This window comes from Pituophis catenifer, unplaced genomic scaffold (genome assembly GCF_029215685.1).
Source record: "Pituophis catenifer annectens isolate HBS135680 unplaced genomic scaffold, rPitCat1.0.hap2 SCAF_8, whole genome shotgun sequence".
In the NCBI taxonomy this organism is placed as follows: Eukaryota; Metazoa; Chordata; class Lepidosauria; order Squamata; family Colubridae; genus Pituophis; species Pituophis catenifer.
This window is the reverse complement of record NW_027256888.1, coordinates 55570745-55593542: the sequence shown is the minus strand read 5'-3', so window position 1 is coordinate 55593542 and position 22798 is coordinate 55570745. Positions and strand designations below refer to the sequence as shown.

The 22798-nt window shown below is 35.9% G+C and overlaps 1 protein-coding gene across 3 annotated transcripts in view; it reads right to left on the bottom strand.

Moving 5' to 3' along the window:
* Positions 1-22798, bottom strand: part of DCLK2 (doublecortin like kinase 2) — a 63461-nt gene that overhangs the window by 14880 nt on the left and 25783 nt on the right. For 2 of the 3 annotated variants that reach the window (XM_070948146.1, XM_070948147.1), the window contains exons 5-10: positions 15423-15517; positions 14571-14643; positions 11038-11146; positions 6780-6837; positions 4608-4727; positions 2809-2955 (exon numbers count right to left, since the gene is read on the bottom strand). In XM_070948146.1, the coding sequence (XP_070804247.1) occupies positions 2809-2955; positions 4608-4727; positions 6780-6837; positions 11038-11146; positions 14571-14643; positions 15423-15517 (602 nt within the window). Of the gene's footprint in view, positions 1-2808; positions 2956-4607; positions 4728-6779; positions 6838-11037; positions 11147-14570; positions 14644-15422; positions 15518-19911; positions 19963-22798 lie in introns of all 3 variants that reach the window. The other variant, XM_070948145.1, reaches the window with a different exon arrangement.

Here is a 22798-nt window from a genome sequence, read left to right as displayed (position 1 = left end):
CCTAGAGAAAAGGTTGTATATTATTATGACTGAACTAGATCTAGTCACACAGATTGAATCTGCAAGTTATATCTAATCTAGATATAACTTGCAGGTGAATTTCTTCCTAAAACTATTTACTTTACCAGGGTTTAAGGAATGCTTCTCCCTTTTTCATTTATATAATGGTTTCTGAATATTAGCCTCAAAGCAATAACCTCTCTCTCTCTCTCTCTCTCTCTCTCTCTCTCTCTCTCTCTCTCTCTTTCTCCCTCCCTCTCCCTCTCTCTGTCTCTCCCCCACACTCACACACACTCTTTTTCCAATATAAATTAAGGAAAAAGATCAATGACTGATAGCTTTGTAGGCAAATCATTTTTTTCAGTTTTTTAAAGATTAATTGATCATAATCCATAATAAATATTGATTGGTTGAATCATCCTTTTGCTTCATTGTCCATCGTACCCAGCAACCCATAAAATGTTTCCACACAATAATTGAAATGTAGCAATTCTATAAATCCAGCAGATGGCAGCACTTAGCTGCTTTTAGCTCATGCAAAACAACGCTCACACACAGAGTGGGGGGAGGGAGAGAGAGAGAGACAAAACAAAAAAGAATTAAATAGGATCAAATCATTTGAAAATCTTTATCATGGTTATTGACTAGCATAAAATAATGTAAAACAATAAAAATTTCATTAACACTAAAATCTATATGAAACTACACAATGGAATATAAATTGTACTAAGACTTTATGTAGTATAGCATATTAATTAATATCTAGACATTTAGACTAATAAAGATATGCAGGTTTTATCCTGTACTAAAATGAGCTTTATAATAACATATAATAATAAAACCTAAGGGGGTAAATAATGCTACAAAAATTAAAATCTGCCCTTTTCTGATCTAATATTTCAGTTAAATCTAAACATATTTACAGTCACAATTCAATCCAATTCAAGATAGGTAATAGCTATAAGTGATGATAGTATTAATAATGACGATGATGTGAGATTCATTATGGTGTACACAGGGGTGAAATCTACTTACCTTCCTTCCTGGTTCGGAAGTGGATGCGCCATGCACGCACACACCTTCTGCGCATACACAAAACCTTCTGGGCATGCACAGAAGGTTAAAAAAACATTACTTCCTGGTTAAAACCAGGAAGTAATGATACCCGGGCAGTAATCGCTACCGGATTGCCGAACCACAGGGAAAAATCACTACCGGATCCGGAGATTCGGTCTGATCCGGGAGCATTTCACCCCTGGTTGTACAGCAAGCCTATTTATCTCTAAGACGACACTTAGAGGTAGCCGGTAGTTTACCCACAAGGTTTCCATGCTAAAAACACAAATGTAGCCATATTATTTATCTAATAGAAGATATTGAATATACAATTTATCAGGACATTAATCAAAGACTTGAGGAGGGGATTTAATACTGAATTTCTAAGAACTCTGTAACAATCCCAATATAGCAGTACGTGTGTCAAGAACCCAATGGCTCCTGCATTACACAGACAAACCCTTTCTGCATAGGCAACCTTGTTCAACTTACCTTCAAGGACTGCGGATGGTAAAATATTAAATTGCAGCACTTGTAGTAGCTTCAGTGCTGCTGCCCAGAGGTTCAGTAGACTAGTCTTGTCCTAGCCTTCCAGAGGCCAGGTAGACCAGTACCACCATCAGCTGCCAGAGGGCATTCAGAATAGTCAAACTGGCAGGAAATCAGAGATAATTTCCACTTCCAGTGCTTTTATTGCTCTGTCATTCTGTTTGTTTACTTAGGTAGGAAAATATTTCTGAAATGATGACCTAGTAGCATATAAAGCTGTTTTAGGACCATGAGGTTTTTTTTAAAAAAACAGAGATAATAATAGCCATAAACTGGGCAGATCTGTTGATAAAAATGAAAAAGGAAGATAGAAATTGGATAATAAGAGATCAGAATTGGTTCATAGCTAGATACAGAGTTCTTAGCTAGACTGGGAAATTAAATCTCTCTCTCTCTCTCTCTCTCTCTCTCTCTCTCTCTCTCTCTCTCTCTCTCTCTCTCTCTCTCCCTCCCTCCCTCCCTCCCTCCCTCCCTCCCTCCCTCCCTCTCCCCCTCTCTCTCGCTCTCTCTCTCTCACACACACATACACCCCTGGGACAAAGACAGTAGCAAACCACTTCTGTATTGCTATCAAGAAGAGTACTTGAACATGTTCATGCATTTCCTTCAGACTTAATCTGGACTCAAGGGAGTCCAGGCAAGAAAAATGTACAGGTACATAATAGGTGGCATCTGTCTCAATAGTAACAACTGTGAGAAGGATCTTGGAGTCCTAGTGGACAATCACTGAAATATGAGCCAGCAGTGTGCTGCAGATGCCAAAAAAGCTAACAGAGTCCTAACAGAGGGATAGAATCAGGATCATGTGAAGTGTTAATACCACTTTATAATGCCTGGGTAAGACCACACTTGGAATATTGCATCCAGTTTTGGTCATCACAATGTAAAAAAGATGTTGAGACTCTAGAAAGAGTGCAGAGAAGAGCAACAAAGATGATTAGGGGGCTGGAGGCTAAAACATATTTAAAATGTTATTTTAAATCAGTAGTTTGCTAAAACATGATTAATTTTTTTTTTGAGGTGGCCTCACCTTCTATGAATCTAAAACTTCTATTGCTAACAGCAGGGATAATATTTTCACTGATTTAAGATGTTCTGTGAGAATGACTGGGATACGCTCACAGCCTAACTCTGTAAAGAAATTGCTGCTTAACACTACTTGTATGCATCCTTAAAATAATATACAGAAAACAAGAAATATACCAGAAGATTCTCAGGTTTGATGTCTCTGTGGACAATACTGAGACCATGAAGATATTTCAGTGCACTGGCTAGATTGTAGACCATTGCACTTCCATCACGCTCTGTGTACTTTGTTGAAGATGTAATAGCATCAAAAAGATCTCCTCCCTGTAAATAAAAATGCCAATGAAAATCATAGAATTTACAAAGAAGACTACTGTATAAGTTATGTCATAGTTGAAAGGAAATGAGAAAAAAGTGATGTATATCATTAATTTTTAGATCAGTGACTTAATTTAAGAGTTACAGTTACATTAAGAGTTTATTTAAAAAGATAATATTTGTATTGACAGTTCCATATGGAATGATGTAGACAAAATAACAATAATAATAAATATATATCTTAGTCCCATAGAGATTAGTTCGCATAGCTGATTATTATTTATTACTCCCTTTCACTCCAAACTGAACCTAAATGGACAGAATCGTTTCAGATGGCACCTAGCTTACATCTTGTGGCGTTACCAGTACATGGGCTGAGGCAGAGGTGACACCCAGCAGGTTCTGACAGGTTCTGGAGAATCGGTAGCGGAAATTTTGAGTAGTTCGGAGAACCGGCAAATACCACCTCTGGCTGGCCCCAGAGTGGGACGGGAATGGAGATTTTGCAGTATCCTTCCCCTGCCACATCCACCCAACCACACTACGCCCACTAAGCCACGCCCACAGAACTGGTAGTAAAAAAAATTTTGAATTTCACCACTGGGTTGAGGCTATGGATCCCAAGGAGGTGGGCAGACATCTCAGTGATCTTAGTTCCGCCTCTGACAGACTGGGCCTTTGTACAGCCCCATCTGTCTTCCAGAGTGGGAACTGGGAGTTTGATCCATGCTTGGTTCTGGGTGGGGAGGGGGAAAATGAGAGGGCCTCAAAGAATAACTGAGTGATGGTTAATTAATTAGAGTGATGGTTGGGAATTGATGGCATGATGCTCAATTGATTATGTTCCTACCAGAGCAGGTGGATAATATGATGGAAGTTATGCCATTATAATAATACTTTATGTTATGATGTTAATCTGTACACTGAACAGGCCTCAATTTGCTTCATTTTTACAACTTTAGTAGTTCCTTTAATGTCTAGAAGATTCAACAACCCATTATCATACTGCATATATGTAATGAAGATGAATTGGCTATAAAAATAGTTTTAAAAGTTAAAAACTTAGGTTTACAGTTACTTTTACCAATCTGGGTACCTCCCAGATATAGTATATGGATTTCAATTCCCAGAATTTCTCATCATATATAAGCAGAATACAATAATTTTTAAGTATAGAATGGAATCCTTGATAATTATCTATTTTCATATATGAAAAAATATGGACAAAATGAGATTTTTAGAATATAAGGCAATAATTTCTGCTACACATATCAAGAAATATGGTAACCTAATACAGTATTAAACACAAAAATTCAAGAAAAAGCTATGAGGTTTTATGTTGAGCCTGATATTTGTTTTCTAATCAGAATTTATTCCTCCAGTATTTTATATACTTGGATAGAACATCACATTTTACTGTGTAAAAGCAAAATATTGCACAGTCATATATGCCTGATTTTAGAAGCAATTTTGTTTTTGCATAATATTCAGTCTCCAGCTATGAACTATCATGGAGTGTGAAACAGAAAATTCATGGTATGTTTGTATATAACTACATAAATTTCCTGTTCAATAACAATTTAGAATATTTTCAGATCTCTGAAAAGCTCAACAATGTACTATGCAATAATGGTAAAAAAATAAACCTAAAACCTCACCTTGACCAATTCCATCACCAAATATAGCTCAGTCGCAGTATCCATTTCCTCTACTAGCATAATAATATTGGGATGTTTCACTCGGCGTAGAATTGACACTTCGTTTTCAATCAAGTGTTCCTATACATTGTTAGAAAAGGAGGAGAACGTATTTTAAAAAACTAATATAATTTGAAGAATTAAGTGAGAAGCAGCAACCTAGTGATCTTTCCAGTGTTCATCTCAATACTTGATCAGGTGGCTATCTATCTACAAAAAAATAAACTGGAATTGGAAAACCCTTTACTAATAATAGTTCCAAAATATACTAATTAAAGTTAATTTAGTATGAAAACTAATCACTGATCAATAATATACTTGGTGTTTTCAATTGCAAGTAGCCAACTAGGTGCATTCCCATGGCTGTTTATTTAAAGTATCAGAATTGTGATCCTCAGCACAGTACAAGCATTCTGTTTTCATGCACTTCATGCATTTGTGAAGAAGACTGTGGGAAGTACATGTGAATAGTTTATGAGCAAGGAGCAATAGTAGTATTTGAAAAGTCCAATGCTATTTTTGTAATCATCACAAAGATAAGTTGATTTATGTTCAGATCTGAGCATTTCATTAACTGTTACCCTAATGCTTTAGTAACTAGAAACCCATGTGTTAAGTGTGAATATTCTGTGAATAAGTGGTACATCATACATTGTTTTAACAAGTCGCACCTTTGTTAATCATTATATGAGAGCATCAACAGTCTTTCTGGAACAAACATATGTCTGCTCCAAAGAAATATATGCTGAATGGGAAAAAATGCAATATATGAATGACAATAAGGTTGGAACTCAATAAATGGCCTAATGGGGAAAAGGTGGAACTCATACTAAAGTTGGAATAAAGACTAGATTGAAATAACTCAACTCACAACAATTAATCTATTGGAAGAAATAACAGAAATAAAATATTACATGTGATATATAATAAATGCATCTTTTTTGTATACAACTAGGATTCATTTGTACCCTTTCATTATACTGAAAGGGAGAAGAGTTTTGATAATAAACTTGCTGTGGAATTTTGCTACATGTGAAGAGGGAGACATGTTTTGTGGGCAGAACATACATAAAGCTAATTAAGCAGTTGCTGAATATCTTTCTTTAAATAGGCTGGTAAGACTATGGTTTTGTTGCAGCTAAATCAGACCCTTACGGAACAGTAAACCAAAGATGATCCCGCTACAATTTCTAGTAAAACTTGTACAGAACTTCACAAACTTAGTTATCATAAGTCCAAGCTCACAAATCTATAGGCCAGGGGTGTCAAACTTGATTTCATTGAAGGCTGCATCAGGATTGTGTTTGACCTCGGGGGGGGGGCAGGGTGGACGTGGCCAGCTTGACATCACTCCTGTCAAGGGTGCCTGTGGTGGCCCGAGTGCTCTGCTAGTGAAAACAGGCTCCCGAGCTCTGTTTTTGTTGGCAGAAGCACCGTGGGTTGGTCCTTTGCTGTTTCCAGAGTGGCCCCATGGGCCAGATCTAAGTACCCTGTTGGCCGGATCCGGCCCCCGGGCCTTGAGTTTTATACCCCTGCTATAGGCTGATACAAAAACAAGAACTAGAGACAGTCACAGCCATCAAAAACCACCCTAGCAAAAATAATATTTGAAACATGTACTTTTCCCTATTGTTTAAAAAATATCTAGTAAAGCACTAATCTGTCAGATCCTATTCACACAAAATACAATCAAATATTATTCTGATCATTGTATTCTAAAACTGAATACTTCTGCAATCCCCGAAATTATAACAGTTAGAAGATTTTAAAGTTTCCTTACCCTGTAACTTATTCTATACAATCAACTGGGTCTCTAATTGTTCTGGTACCAGGATTTTTTAAAAATATAACCACCTTGATTTTTAAAAATAAAATTAAAGGTTTAAGGGAATGGCTTAATATTACGATTTTTTTTATTTGTTCAACATCCAGTTCAATAATTTACAACCTGGACTATCTTTATGAAATTTTCCCAAGGATAGTTGCTGTTATAGCTTTATATGAAGAACATTTTACCCAGAAGGTAAATGCTGTTCCAAGAGAAAATATTTTCCAACAGTAGTGGTAAGTGAAGACTTAAAATAATTTAATATTCTGGTATTATGATACAGAAATTCAGTATTTCTTCTTTACCTTTCCACAACATTTTCCTTTGTCAATAATCTTCAGGGCAAATTCCTTTCTGGTGGATCTACAAAGGACAAAAGGAGGAGAGAAGAGTGCTTAAATAAGTCTTTTGTTTGAGTACACACTGTGAAAATATCTTTGTTCAAAGGGAACAGATTACAAAATGAAGATAGAATTGCTTCTGCTTTTTTCTCTCAGCAAGTCATGTCTGCTGTTGCCTTGACTACAAAAACCAGCCTTTCTGTTATCATTTAATTTACTGAAGTATAAAACTTCACGTTGTGTCCAGATTTATGGTTAGATACTACGTATTTTTCACCCTACTTTAATAAACGTACAGTCCTGTAGTTCTATAACAATATTTACATATTTGTAAGGGAATAAAGAATAAGATGGATATTTTCTTTGAAATCCATTATATCAGCTACTCATTCCACATTTATATCCTTAAAAGAGAAGTCATATTAGAAATATTTCTTAGCCATTTTACCAGTGTCTATTAAATTAGACAATTCAGATAAATCCTGTTTTGAGAAGTCAGTTGTCTTAATTAATACTGTACAATGAATCACAATTTAAATCTATTTTGAAGCTACAAGTTTAAGAAGTGTTTAATGTAGCACTACACTTTATAGTGGAAATTATAAAGGTAACTTCATCTGAAAATAAAACATTACAGAAGGAATAGATGTTATGGATTGAAATGGTGTGTCCAGTTTATATATGTTACCCTTTTTGACTACAAAGAGTCCAAGACTTTTAACCATAATAGAGCCTGACATTAAGTGGTAAGCTGTGAGAACTATAAAACTGGTTATCATGTGACTGACCCAATTTTATGACTTGTTTTGCAGTGTTCATTAAGTGAATGCTTGGTTTTAAAACAAATGTTACAGTTGTTCAGCAAACACTGCAGCTATAACTTTGGAAAATGGTCATCAGTTCCTTTTTTTGGGTTGGGGTCTGTAGTAACTCGAGATGGTCACTAAGCGACCAACTGTAAGTTGAGAACTACCTGTTCAAGATTCATAAAGTCCAATTTTAAAGGCATATTTTAAAAAAATATTTTTAAATTTTTATTCTTGGTTTATTAAAAACAATATGCATTGAAAATACATATACAGCAGTTTCATTATTGAAAGTCAACGCAACAAAACTGTGAAATGGGCATAAATATTTACTGCTGCGTAATATTGGAATAATCCATGGAAATATAATACACCTTTTTATGACAGCAGATTATTGTGACCAGTTAACAAAAAGAAACATCAAGAATAAGAATAAATAAATAGTAATAAGAATAGTAATAAACATTCTTTTACTCGGGCATATAGGCTATCAAATCTTGCTATAGAAGCGTAACACCAGAACTGCACATATCGAAGATGGTTGGTTCAGTACAAGTATAACACTGCTATAAAAGCACAGCTGTGTCTGCCAGGTTGTCATAGTTACAACTGCAGCCAGCTGAGAATGAAAGGGGGAAGAAAAAGACAACTCAATAATATCTTAAGAAACAGTAGACTGGATTGTATGATGGATATATAAGTGGAAGAAATTTGAGCAAATAAGCACTGTTTTTTAAACTTCTGCTTAAGAGCTATACATTTGTACATTTCCTCAGATGCTATGATAAATCTTTCTACAAACACCTTGCACTAAGAAATTTCATTAATTTCATTTTTCTCATGAAAGTACCTTGTATTGACAAACAATTCTGTCTCTTTGCAAAGTGATGTCACTTGATTTAACTACATTGAAAAACTGCCATAACCATTTAAAATTAATATTATTGCTACCTTGTACGGGCAAGAGTAATTACAGTTGATTCTGTAATTTAGCAGTCTAAAAGAACAACATACAGTGAACTCATTTTGTTTGCCCCAGTATAATATCATGCTTAAAAAAAAAGAATCATTTTTATCAGAAAGGTATACTTTCCCCAAGTCTTTTTTAATTTCTGTTATCAGGAATACAAGGATAAGCACTTGGCATAATGAAGGCATACACATTTCAAATAGGATACCTGCAACTTTTCTACCCCTCCCCATTCAACATCTCTACATAAAAATAAATATTCAAATAATTGCCATGACTACAAAATTAGAGACGTGTTCTAGCTAATAATTTTTTTTCTTACCAAAAAATTAGAAGCAGTTCAGAAAAGGAGCTGTGCTGTCAAGAAATACAAATAGGCTCCCACGATAACCAATTAAAGCAACTAAAAACATGTCAACCCCGTCTATTGTTGTCTATGCTTCCAACTTACTATTTTTCCAGTTATTTGTATATTGGACACACCATTTCAAAAGATAAATTTCATCCTTTCTTTTTTAAAAAATTGACTCAGTGTATGTCATATCATATGAGCTTGCAATATATGTTAACATTTTGCCTAGATTAAAAAAAACCACAATAAAATATGAATGTTAAAAAGCCCTTATAAACATAAGAACAGTGACACTGACATCCCCTAAGTCTGCTGAAGAGTTTACCTAGCCAACCCATAAGCTTGGAGAATGACACTTTACCCTCAACGTTAAAAAGCTGTATAATCAGATACCAAAGTCTAGGCCAGTGGTGGTGAACTTTTTACTTACCGAGTGCCGAACAAGAATGCACTTCACGTGCTGCACGTGCTCACATACCTCTGTGGTAATGCGCGGCTCCTCCCCATGTGCTGAGTGCACAACCACACTATCTATGCATGCGCACAGTTTTCACACATGCACACTAGCGCGTGCTGCGTGCGCAATCTCACCATGTGCATGCGCACAGCTTTCATGCATGCAATGCATGTGCGCAAACGCTGTCTGCGCATGCACACACTGCACACCAGTCATCTTGTGCACATGTGCAAACATGCATGCATGTGCAGGAGAGCTCCGAAGACCAGCTGGGTCCCCTGAATTGCACGCATGCGCACCAGAGACCTGGACACCAGCTGGGGCAGGCGCGCATGCACAGTTTCAGGTAAGCTTGGTGACAGCTCATGTGCCCGGAAAAATGGCTCTATGTGCCACTTTCGGCACACATACCATAGGGACGCCAACACGAGTCTAGACCATCTAACCACTGAATCGCAGCATCGTTTATATGAAAAAAAATCAGGTACTGGACCAATATATACCCTTAGCTTACAGCCGGTCGTGATGCAATCTACAGTTTGATGCAGGACCCCGCAGTCACACCGAGGGGAGGATACTATCCCCCATTTATACAGTGAATCCCAGCAGATGTTGTGCAAGTGCAAATCCTATATAGGATTGTCCATTGTTGGCATGGTAGTTCAAAACCTGATACCTGGGGTCATTTATGTGTCTTCCTATGTCTGGACATTCAGCAACCCGTTTGGCCTTCCTTTGGGAATCAAATGTTAAAGTTGTTGAACAGATGTTGTGCAAGTGCCAATGAGGGCTTCCTGGATTTGAGCCTTGTTTTTAAACAGTTACCTTTGTAGTTTCCACTAAAATCTCTAGTTTCCACTACTCTCTTGTGGTCTTCATCTTGTGAACTTCATTATCAAACAAATACTGACAATTACAAAAGAATGGTGTTGGCCTATCCTTGCTAAGAAAGCTACTGATGCACTGAATACCCACATTGTTCTTTCCATTGAGCCCTTAAATCAGTGTTTCTCAACCTTGGAAGCTTGAAGATGGGTGGACTTCAACTCCCAGAATCCCGCAGCCAGCGCTGCTGGCTGGGGGATTCTGGGAGTTGAAGTCCACCCATCTTCAAGCTTCCAAGGTTGAGAAACACTACCTTAAATGATTGATTCAATTTCCATAGCCTACCATTTCAATCAAGTGACTCTATTCAAGCAATATTTTTCCCAGCTTTTCTAACAATGAGATTGAACAACCAAAAAAATGAACAACTAGAAACACGAAACTGCATAGAATTATCAAAAGTATACATTGTTTAGTTTGACTAATAATACTGAAAACCTAAAGTTTCTAGTGCTAATAAAACTTTTTCAAAGTTTCCTACTAATCATTGCATTAGTATATAATATAATCCATTATCATAATGGGTATTATCCCCCCCAAGGTAAATAGATAATTTTGATAGTTATCATCAGATGCCAATAGTTATGAGGAGAATATTATATTGGAAATTTCAGGTTTTCTAACAGGTGCCAGAAAAGAGGAAGGGCCCTTAAAGTTCTACTTGAAATTATAATAATTTGCCTATATGTTCTCACTGTTCATTCTAAAGTTGCAAGAAAATAGTGAGATATCTAGGCAATATCCTTGCTCACCGTTCTATGCATTCCTTTACCACTGCAAAATTACCATCACCAATCACTTTTCCCACTTTGTACTTTTCAAGAATGGTGGCTGTCTCAGAGTACTTGTTTCCATTTATACCTTCAAGATACAAAAAGGTAAATGTTAGAGAAAATACAAACAAATGCTATAAAATGTACATTAAAAAATCCAAATAAAATGAATCCAAAATGGAAGAAAAAGTTTAAATAAGGATCATCCAAGGGTCATCATAATATGTTTCTATGCCTCATTTTCTCAAAGACTCTGTAACTCTTCTACAGGAAACGACTGTAGATTTGAATGAAATAATGTACCAAAACAATGGGGTCTCTCCAGTTTTTTCCCAACAACTTTACTAAGGTTTTAAATAAGACAAATAAAAACAAGAACTAATAGCTAGAAAAAAAAGAAAGAAACAAAGACAGAAAAGATAAAGCCAAGAGTGCAGGAAAAAAGGAAACAATGAAAATATAAAGGAGTAACTTCTGATTTTTTTTTGCAGCAGTTATAATTTTTAAATGTAGTTTAACCTTACTATATATTTTTTCTATATTCTATATTTTTTCTAATCATCAAATCCATATATCATAAATTCATTCTTTTCTGTTTCACGCAAAAAGTTGATAAGTGGTTTCCGGGCAGCATTAAATTTAGTTAATATATTTTCTTCGATCAAAGATGTTCTAAGATGAAAGAGATTGTGTTGCTTTGCTTTGCTCAGATTTACACCCCCTTCACATTTGCAAAGGCGACAAGAGGCTTCTTCTGCACATGTGAAGCAGCTGCACCGAAGTTACTTCTATTCTTGCTAAAGAAATGTTATCTTAGTATTCTGCAGCATGACTTGCTAAAATCCTGAAGTCTATGCAACTGGAGAAATCTATGAGGATATTCCCACACCACAAAAGCCCGAGAAGGCTGTGATGCACAGCCTTTTTTAAAGAATTATGCCTTCCAGCTTGTATTGAAAGAAATTGCCTTTTGCTGTCCTGTCTTTTGTATTTTAGGGTATTACCAATCTTTTCACTGAAGCTGGAGTATTCTCCAGCACTTCCTAAAGCCAGGAGTACCTCCTTAGAAACTGTTGGCTCTGCAAACTAAAGAGGTAAGAGCTAAAACAGGGCTGTCAAACTCCCGGCATCACGGCGTCGTCATGTGACCTATCAGGACTTTCCCCCCCTTCTTTAAACCGGGCATGGGCATGGCCAGCACGTGATGCATCCAGCCCGTGGGCTGGGAGTTTGCCACCCCTGAGTTAAAAGAAAGCTTGAAGACAACGGGAAGTGTTTCATTGCAACAAATAAAGAGAATTAAGTTACTTTTAGAGCACAATTTAACTAAACTGCCTTGCTTAATCTTGTTTTCTAATGTATTCCAGGTTGGTGCAGTGGTTAAGGCAACAAGCCAGAAACCAGGAGAGGATGTTCAAGTTCTCCATTGCGGGTGGAGACAGCAGCCAGGACAGGTTGTACTCGTCTGTTCAGATTGATGGACTGAGTCTGTCATAGTTGTTAAGTCCCGCCCTTGTTGTTAGGGGCCTCAGCTTTTGACTTAGCCCTTCAGACTGGACAGGCTTGAAGCGAGCTAAATAATCTTGGACTACTCACTCTCTCTCAGTTCTAGGAAGACGACAAGGACAAGCTACTTCTGAAATCCTGCCAAGAGGACTGCAGGAACGTGTTTAGGCAGTTGCCAGGAATCAATACTGACTCGAAAACACATGTACACACACACACACACACACACACACACACACACACACACACAGATTTAATTTGCATGCTGAGATTCTCTTGTAGTCTTCATTAATTCAAATCCCTTCCGAAGTGTTAGGAATAAAAATACAGTATATCTGAACATTCCCTGGGGGTGGAAAAGGATGTTGTAATGCAATGCAAAGACTAAAAATTCAAAATAAATGTAAATGTTTGCTAAGAACATGTAGATTTTATTTTATAAAAGAGGAAATATATCCCAATTCAGTCTTTGCCTAACTTTGCTGAATGTTAATATTATATCTATCTATTTTATTTTATTGAACAGAAACAATAAAGGTTCATGTTAATATTTATATGAACATTACTTTACAGAGTCATTAAAAAGGGAATTTTTATACACTTAATAAAATATATAAATAAGTGTCTTATGCAAAACCTTATAAATGGTTACAGGACATAATTTTAGCCTCCAAATAACTTCTTCTTTGACCACCCACTTGCCATATTTATTCTTTTTATAGTCTGTGTGTGTGAGAAAAAGAGTGTGTGTGTGTGTGCGTGTGCACACGTATAAGGGAATTTATTTATTTATTAATCAAATTTGTATGGTCAACCACCTCAAAGTAAGGTGAAGCAGCATACAACAAGCAGAAAAAAAAAACAAATATAGAAAAATAAAAATCACATTAAAAAAACCAATCCTATAAATCAGATACACAAAATTTAGGCACAGAGAAGCCACCTCAGCAATGTACCCATCTAAGCATGTCTCTGGTTCCCTGAGAACACCAGGCCTGATAATATAACCGGATCTTGTGGTCCTTCCAGAATATCAAAGAAATAGAGGTAATCTAATTTGGGAGAAAGAATGTTCCATGAGGTTGGCACCACAGCAGAGAAGTCACGTATAGAGGAACCCACCAAATAGCAATAGCATTTAGACTTATATACCGCTTCACAGTGCTTTACAGCCCTCTCCAAGCAGTTTACAATGTCAGCATATTGCCCCGAACAATCTGGGTCCTCATTTTACCAACTTGGAAGGATGGAAAGCTGAGTCAACCTTGAGCCGGTGAGATGCAGATCCATAGCTAATGGTACCCACTGACAGATTTAATGGGGCAGGGACACGGTTGAAATACAGCAGGTTCTGACAGCAGGTTCTGGAGAACCAGTTGCGGAAATTTTGAGTGGTTCGGAGAACAAACAAATACCACCTCTGGCTGGCCCCAGAGTGGGGTGGGAATGGAGATTTTGCAATATCCTTCCCCCAGGAGTGGAGAGGGAATGGGGATTTTGCAGTATCCTTCCTCTGGAGTTGGGTGGGAATGGAGATTTTGCAGTATCCTTCCACTGGAGTGGGATGGGAATGGAGATTTTGCAGTATCCTTCCCCTGCCATGCCCACCAAGCCACACTCACCAAGCCACACCTACCAAGCCACACCACGCCCACCAAGCCACTCCCAAGAACCGGTAGTAAAAAAAATTAAATTTCACCACTGTGCAGGGCTAATGTAATCAGGGAGAGGCAGTCCTCAGATAGCCCAATCCCATGGCATTAGGTATCACCTCTACACTAGTGAGTAAAAACAGGTTATCTCTAACAGGAAGACTCTAATTACAGTATTATAAATCACTGCTGGTTCCATTCATCTGCAATTTATATTTAAATCAGATTATAATTACATTTAATTAAAGTTAGACAATAGCATTTAATATTTCTATATTATAATATCACTTACATGGAGATTTATTTTAAAAAACGATCTGAAATTACCATTAACATGCCCGATTAGATTCTTACCTTCAGGACTCAGAGAAGGAGATATTTCAGGCACACCATTTACATTAGCAGAAGATTCACAAGGAGGGAGAATCTGTCAGTAGATAAAATAACTAATGCTATGGCAATAACATACATCAAAATCATACTGCAAAACAAATTGAAATATTTAATATATATTAAATATTTAATAACTGTTATTTAATATTTCTGAACTACAGTTTCAGCCTTCCATCATATGTCAAATAAGATTTTATTGAAATTCTCTAACAGTCTTTGTATCTGTTAATACCTGAGTCTAGCTTAGTTTCTTAGGATCAGATAAATTCGCTACATGCATACTGTCGACTCTAGGTGGCAATCCCATTTTTTAAAAACCATTATTATATACTTTTTTTTATCAATAATCATAGTTAATCCTTTAAACTTCTTGAGCAGATAACACTGAAAATCAGTGGGACTTAAAAAGCTAATTAACGAATCTAAATTTCATTTATTGCAATGGGTCCATTTTGAGTATTTCTGGACCGAAACAATAACCTATATTTTCTACAATATGATTTTAACAGAAAAGAAAGAGAAACAGAAAAGACTAATAGAATCATAGACTTAATCTAATCCAAATGAAATCAATCTGCCATGCCAGCTGCTGAACTGTTCTTACTGTAAGGGATTAACATTCAATTGGAATCTGTGTTTTAAATCTAAAACCTAATAATAAATTTAAATAATAATAATAAATAATAAATTTAAATCTAATAATAATTTCCAATTATTCTAAATGTAAATAAATGTAAATATTCTAAATGTAAATAAATATTATTAATGCCACCTAATATTTTTATGAAACAGATGAAATTACATAAAATATACCTTGAGTCCCCGAAAACTTCCAGGACTTGTTGGTGAGGAACTAGATGATTTTGTTGATTTAGGAGTAGAAATCTGGCTGCTGGGGGCTCCACTGACTTATAAAAAAAGAAGAGAAATGAACATGTTACGCAGTAAAGTAAAAATTGGACTTCTAGTAAAGTTGTAGTAAAGTTCTAGTGATGGTTTCAGTTTATCTATGTTAACTGTCTGGAAATACCCCTCTGGTGATACACAGTATGAAAATTATAACAAGTTCAATAAGACATGCTTATTAAAGAGCTGTTAAATCCCGTTTCTAATGCTTGTGGGGTTTTTTTTTCTTTGCTTTCAATGGTTCATTGTATTCAAACATTTTCTCCCCCAGAGAATTCTCTTTGCTAAGTCCTTTTCCTTGGATATCCTTAGGACTTGATAAGAAAGTCTTCCTTGGTATGTCAATTCAAGCATCAGCACAACCTTTTCCAGGTATCCTTGCATTTACAGGTAGTCCTTAACTTACAACAATTCATTTACTGACCATTCAAAATTACAATGACACTGAAAAAAGTGACTTATGACCAGTTTTCATAGTTATGACCTTGGTAGCAATCCCAGGAACATGTGATCAAAATTCAGATGCTTGGCAACTGGTTCATACTTATGACCGTTGGGGTGTCCCAAAGCCATGTGGTTCTCTTTTGCGACCTTTTGACAAGCAAAGCCAATGGGGAAGCCAAATTCACTTAACAACAAATAACTTATCAACTGCAGTGATTCTCTTAACAACTGAGGGGAGAAAAAGGTCATAAAATGGGGCAAAACGCACTTAACAAATATGTCAACAACAGAAATTTTGGGCTCAATTTTGGTCGTAAATAGAGAACTATCTGTACATTTTGACCACAGTGCCCAGATTTCTCAAACAGCAAACTGGAAAGGTTGCTTTTAAGAGTTTTCTTCTGTGTTGTACTGGTAACAGTTGATATTTATCTTGTCTATCTGTAAGCTTTATGTGTATGTCTTGCTTATTGACTTTTGAGTTATAATTGTTTCGCTATCAGATGTTTTATCAGTACATCCTTTTGAAGAAGACCTGTTGGATTACTGTAATGCATGGACTAATCCTTGAAGATGATTCAGAAATTGTAGCTGGCCTCAATTAGTGCAAGTGCTACCTGAGTGTCACAAGTGCTACATTACTTCTATTGAAATAACTATGTGGTTCAATATGCTTATTTGTTTACAATGGAACATCTTTTGCAAGTCCAACCACTGATTAGAGCCACAATATTGCAGTAGTTAAAGTGCAGTACTGCAGGCTACTTCTGCTGACTGCTGGCTGCCTGCAATTTGGCAGTTCAAATCTCACCAGGCTAAAAGTTGACTCAGCCTTCCATCCTTCTGAGGTCAGTAAAATGAGGGCCAAGATTGTTGGGGGCAATTTGCTGATTCTGTAAACCGTTTAGACAGAGCTGTGAAGCACTGTAAAGTGGTATATAAGTCTAAGTGCTATTGCTATTATAATCTCCTTAAATTAAACCTGATTCTTGAGACAACATAAAAAGTCAATTTTGTTTTCCTGAGATCTATATTGTGGAACAAATTCCTGTAAGTGTCAAGGCAGACCTGTTCTTACTACAGGTTAGGAGGGGCTTTAAAACCTATCTTAACCAAGTATTTTAGATTTCTTACATTTTTGTTCTACCCTTCATATAATTTTCTTATATTAAGTCAAACAGATCTATGTTTCTTTAAAACACACATTTTTACAATGTCCTTAACTTACTAAATTTTGAGAGATAGTAGCGGACTGTATATGAATAATATGAAGCTTAAAAAAGCTAAAATTTTCAAAGGGTAACATTCTCTTGAATTACGTACCTACCATGTTTCCCCGAAAATAAGACCCTGTTTTATATTTTTTGAACCCTGAAATAAGCGCTTGGTCTTATTGCCATGCGCTCAAAAGCCTGATTGGGCTTATTATCAGGAGATGTCTTATTTTGGGGAAACAGGATAGTGCATGGAATTTCACAACTGGACCACATAAATGGATTCTCTGTGTCCTTATTATGGCTAAAAGACCAACATTGCAACATTGAAAAGATAAATGTATGGCCCCATTCACTCAATAGATAGAAAACCTTGTGACATTTGCCATGTTTGAATGGATTGCCTACAGATGTAGACTTTGTATGGATAAATGTAATGAAATCTAGAACTCATTTACACAAATGATAGTGCATTAATAGAAGATAGTTAGGGTTATATAACTGTATTAAAAATTAACATATGTGTACTTGATTATTTACATTAGACAAATATATAGAGAATTGCTACAGCTCATTGCTGCAACATTTTTTATTTTTTCCATTCTATATTTCACTTTTTTAATGCACTTCTTTGAAAATGTATGTCTTTGCATTATAATTAACTTCATGTTTTGCTTTTCTTTTTTCTTGTTATTGATTTAAAAACAATAAAAATAAAATTTAAAAAGTCAAACAAATCCATTCAGGTGTGGATGGCATACACATTTCTAAATAAAACAAATGCACAAATAAGACATCCTTTATTAACTGGACTCCCTAAGTTTTTTTGCAATGCTTCATCAGACTGTAACATGTACCAACAATACCTTATTTATAAGGTGTCGGAACATAGCTACCATGCTCCCAACGATATTTATGCTTTAGTGTTTTCATGATTTCCCAGAGAGAAGAAAATGCTTTTGGAGCCATACTGTTTTCAACTATAGTTCAGTTGCTTTTTTAAATGAGTCTGTCAACTAGATATTTAGTTTCCATGGAAATCCTTGTAACAACTTACACATTTGAATTCTGTAAAGAATGTCTATAATGGGCAACAGAACATTCATTTAACAGGTGCTCTGTGAATATCTGCAAGGATGAATATGCCAAACAAGATTTAAAATAAATAAATAAATCAAAAATATATACACAAATAAAAGTCTTTAATATTTACAACCAACATGCATGCAGAGAATCTAGCCTTCTTTCTCTAAACTAACAGCGTTACTTTTCACAATGTTTAAGAACAGGTTTCCCCACCTTGGCATTTTTCAGATCTGCACACAATACACAGAATACTCAGACAGAATGTGAAGAGGTAACTGGGAATTTAGAGAGCTACAGTCTACCCACAACTAGAAAATTCATTTTATTTTTAGACCAAATTTGCAACTGTCTATATCTTCCTCTAAGAGCCTCTATCTTTATCAAGCAAGCTGCAGACAAGTTCTCTGTATCTATTGGATACACAAAATAAAACAACAAGTAGTTTACTCTCCTTGCATTTACAAAGAGCCAGAATTGAATTTTTAACTTTCCTAAATCATCAGTCAGTTTTAGGAGTCTGGAACAGAGCCAGCTGGCCGTGTTCAATAGCACGACTCCAAAGAGCATAAAATATAAATTGTCAAAAGGAAAATCTTCTGAAAAGCATCCTTATAATTGGCTTCAAACAGGTGTGAATGATGAATCCATATCATATAAAAGCTATATTGCAATGGAAGACAAGGGAAAAACAATCAGGGGCTCTCCAGATAACAAAACAATAACCACTCCAAAAGATACTAATATGCATGATGAATATTTTTCCTTCTTATTTGAAGTGTAGAGTTTTCATATTGTTCTGAAAGTTACTTACCTACAATATTTCAAAACTTCAAATCATATCACTCAATGGCAGAAACCAGAAACTGGAAACAGTTTCAGAATACCAAGTTCATGTTTAACAATTCTTCAGGTTAACAGAAATGAGAACTAATGTCTTGTAAGTGAAGAAGAAAGTGGCCATGCTTTATCCTACTCAGAAAGGAAGGAAAACTTTCCTTTTCTGTAGTCGATATTAAAATGAAAATCAGACGATTAACTTTTTACAAGGCTAATAAATACTTTTGCGGGCTAGCATCTTTCACAAGTCTATTTATAAAACTATACTGTATATGGTATTTACAAAACGCTATTTATAAACCTATACTGTATACTGTAAGCAAAACAGTTAATTCAGCTGCATTCATCAAGACCTTGGAAGCCACTATGTTCACTAATATCAACTGATATACAAATCTCTAATGCTAATTAACAGGAGTTTTATTTCTGACATAACTTTCTACATAAACAAATTAGAAAATATGCTTTATTTCATTATGTATTTATTTTTTATTTTTGTTGTTGTAACTGTATGTCTCCAACCTCAAACTTAGCTGTATGTTGGGTTAACAAATCTTTCTTTAATAGTGACTATCAACTTAAATGATACCTTAATAAATCAGTTATCTAATATAATGTTAGTATCATATATGCGAAAATATCATATATATTTTCCAAGGTCTTACAGAAAAGGGGAGTAAGTACATCAAGTCTTAGTTTTGCTAATCATAAAATGTATAATGTAAAGATAAAGGAATAGATCAACAGACAGGAAAAGTAAAATAAAAATGTAGGCGAAAAGATGGTGATATGAAGCCATAGCATGAATGGCTCACCTGGGGATTTTGCTGAAGAGCATGTACTGGAGTAGTAGCCACCCCTCTTTACTGTACTCATTCAATTGATAAAAAAGAAAAAGAAGAAAGGTTATTCATAGTCAAGAAGAGAAAATGCTAGAGAGAGAGAGAGAGAAGAAATTCAACTATTTGTTTTCTAGCAAAGATACAATAAACTTAAATATATTACCACAGATACGACTTAAACTAACATAAAAACTCATTAAACTATTGCAAAAAGAAAAAGAGCAGGGATGCAAAATGTTTCAAATCTGAATTATTTCAAGTTGAACGATTATAAGTGTGAAACAGAAACTTTCAAGCATTTTTAAAGAGTTTCAAGCATAACCATGTTATGAGAAAGGTGCGGAAGTCAGTTTGAGATGAAGTTAAAACCATGAATCTAGCATACTTTCTGAGAAATAAATTTAATTACTGTCTGTTTAATTTTAGTGTTATACAATACTGATGCTACATTGTCAAGCACATTCCATTATTTATCACCTTGATCCTTACACTTGAACTGCAGTGTACATATGATACTTTTGATATTTGTCTTGTTTGTTACCTGAGAACTGCCCTGAGTTCAGCCACCAACTTCTTAAAACATACTGTAATAATGATAATCTTGTGTTTACATTCCCCACAACTTCTGACGTTGAAAAGCTGTTGCTGAGCACATTGTTTTCCACAACTACATTCCAAGTCAAAATGTCTGTAAGTACATTGATTATCTGAACCTAATTCAGTCTGTGTTGAAGTCTGGTTAGGACAAAATAACCCAGTTGCCCAAATTGGTGACTTCTTTCAGAAAAGAGGCAGTGTGACTGTTGACCTGCTTCATTTCATCAGTATTTAACCATCATTTCCAGATGGTGACTAGAGACTTCCTATACAATAGTCACTCTCTTACTTGAAGGGACAATCTTAATAAATACTATTTTGTACCCTGACAGGGTATATATATTGGCAGCTCTGCTGTACAAAGCACATTTTTGCTTTATATGAAACTACAGGAGTTGGTTATTATAGGTTCTGGAGCTGGGTATTGCCAATATGGAGATTTATTAATTATATTTTATGCCACCTCATTGTTAAATGAATTATGATGGTTTAGCCTTAAAAACACTATGACTTATCCAAAAACAATCAAAATAATTCATTAATAAACTATAATGTTACTATTAAAATGCAAACCTGATAATCTTAGTAATTACTAATTACAAAAATTTGGGGGGGGACAGCTTAGTTTTAGCAGCTTTTTTGAAAGTCAAAATGGATGGGGGGGGGGTTACCCTCAGGATTTCTATCTAGCAGGGGAATATTCCAGAAAGTTAGTGTCGTGACAGAAAAAGACAGATTTCTTCCTCTTCGTTGAATGTCCAGTGAGAAGAAACTTCATACCTGATATACTGGATATGGCATTTAGTTTGAAGCAAATAGTTCTATAGCTACCTGGATTCAAAACCACATAAGACTTTATAGATAAAAAAATATCAGATTTTATATTGCTTGGTGTTCTGTGTGGTATGTAATGGCTCCTGCTTGCCAAAAAGGACTTGCACCATCTGTAGCTTCTCAGCAGTCTTTGAAGGCTGCCTTATCTAGAGCACATTGCAGTAATCTGGGTAGAAGTAATGTGAGTTCTACCAGAAAGGCTTATTTCTCCAGGAATGATCAAAACTGGCACAATAGCTCACTCCAATTATAACTTCCCCCTGCCTATATTTCTTCTATCCACATCTTCCAGCCTCAGGTCAAGACTTCTACTGTATCAATGGCTGATACCAAGGTACAGATGAATAATAATAATGCATGCAGAAAATCACAAAAATACAAAGACCTCATATAGAAGTAGAATGACTATGGAAAAAAAAGGTAGTACCAGTGCTAATAGGTGCCCCGTGTGCAATTCTAAAACATCTGGAGGACTACTTAAACATCATCAGCATTGACAAAATCACCACCAGTCAATTGCAAAAGGCAGCTTTCAGGTATATCTCAACTTACAATTGGTTGCTTAAGACTAGTCATAGCTACGATGGACTCAAAAAAAGTTACTTATGACCCATGCTTGAAATTACAACTGCCATACTACTCCTGTGGTCACATGAATGCATTTTAGGCTCTTGGCAACCAGCTCACATTTACAGAATTTTTTTTTAAATTTGATTTATATGCCGCCCTTCTCCGGAGACTCAGGGCAGCTTACAATGCGTTAAGCAATAGCCTTCATACTTTTGTATATTTATACAAAGCCAGCTTATTGCCCCCACAAACTGGGTCCTCAATTTACCTACCTTAGAAAGGATGGAAGGCTGAGTCAACCTTGAGCCTGGTGAGATTCGAACTTACAGTAATTGCAGACAGCTGGTGTTAATCACAATGCTATCAGTCTGCTGAGCCACCAGGCCAGAATAACAGAGTTGGAAGGGTTCTTGGAGGTGTTCTAGTCCAACCCCTGCTCAAGCTGAAACCCTGCTTCTTCTTAAAAATCTCCAGTGTTGGAGTACCCATAACTTCTGGAGGCAACTCATTCCATTGATTAATTGTAAATTTCTTGTTAGTTCTAGGTTGGTTCTCTCCTTGATTGGTTTCCAGCCATTGTTTCTTGTCCTGCCTCCAGGTGCTTTGGAGATTAGGTTGACCCCGTCTTCTTTGTGGCAGCCCCTTAGATATTGGAACACTGCTAGATGCAGTGTCCCAGAATCACATAGTTGTGTTTTGCAAAGCTTTTGCTTTTTTTTGGGGGGGGGGGGAAACGCCCATTGGATAAGCTGGATTTGGGACTTATGATCATTTAACAACCATGTGATTGGCTTAAAAACTGAGTTAAAATTGTATCTGGTTGTGTGGTAACTCAACTTCTGACCCTCACGACTTATAA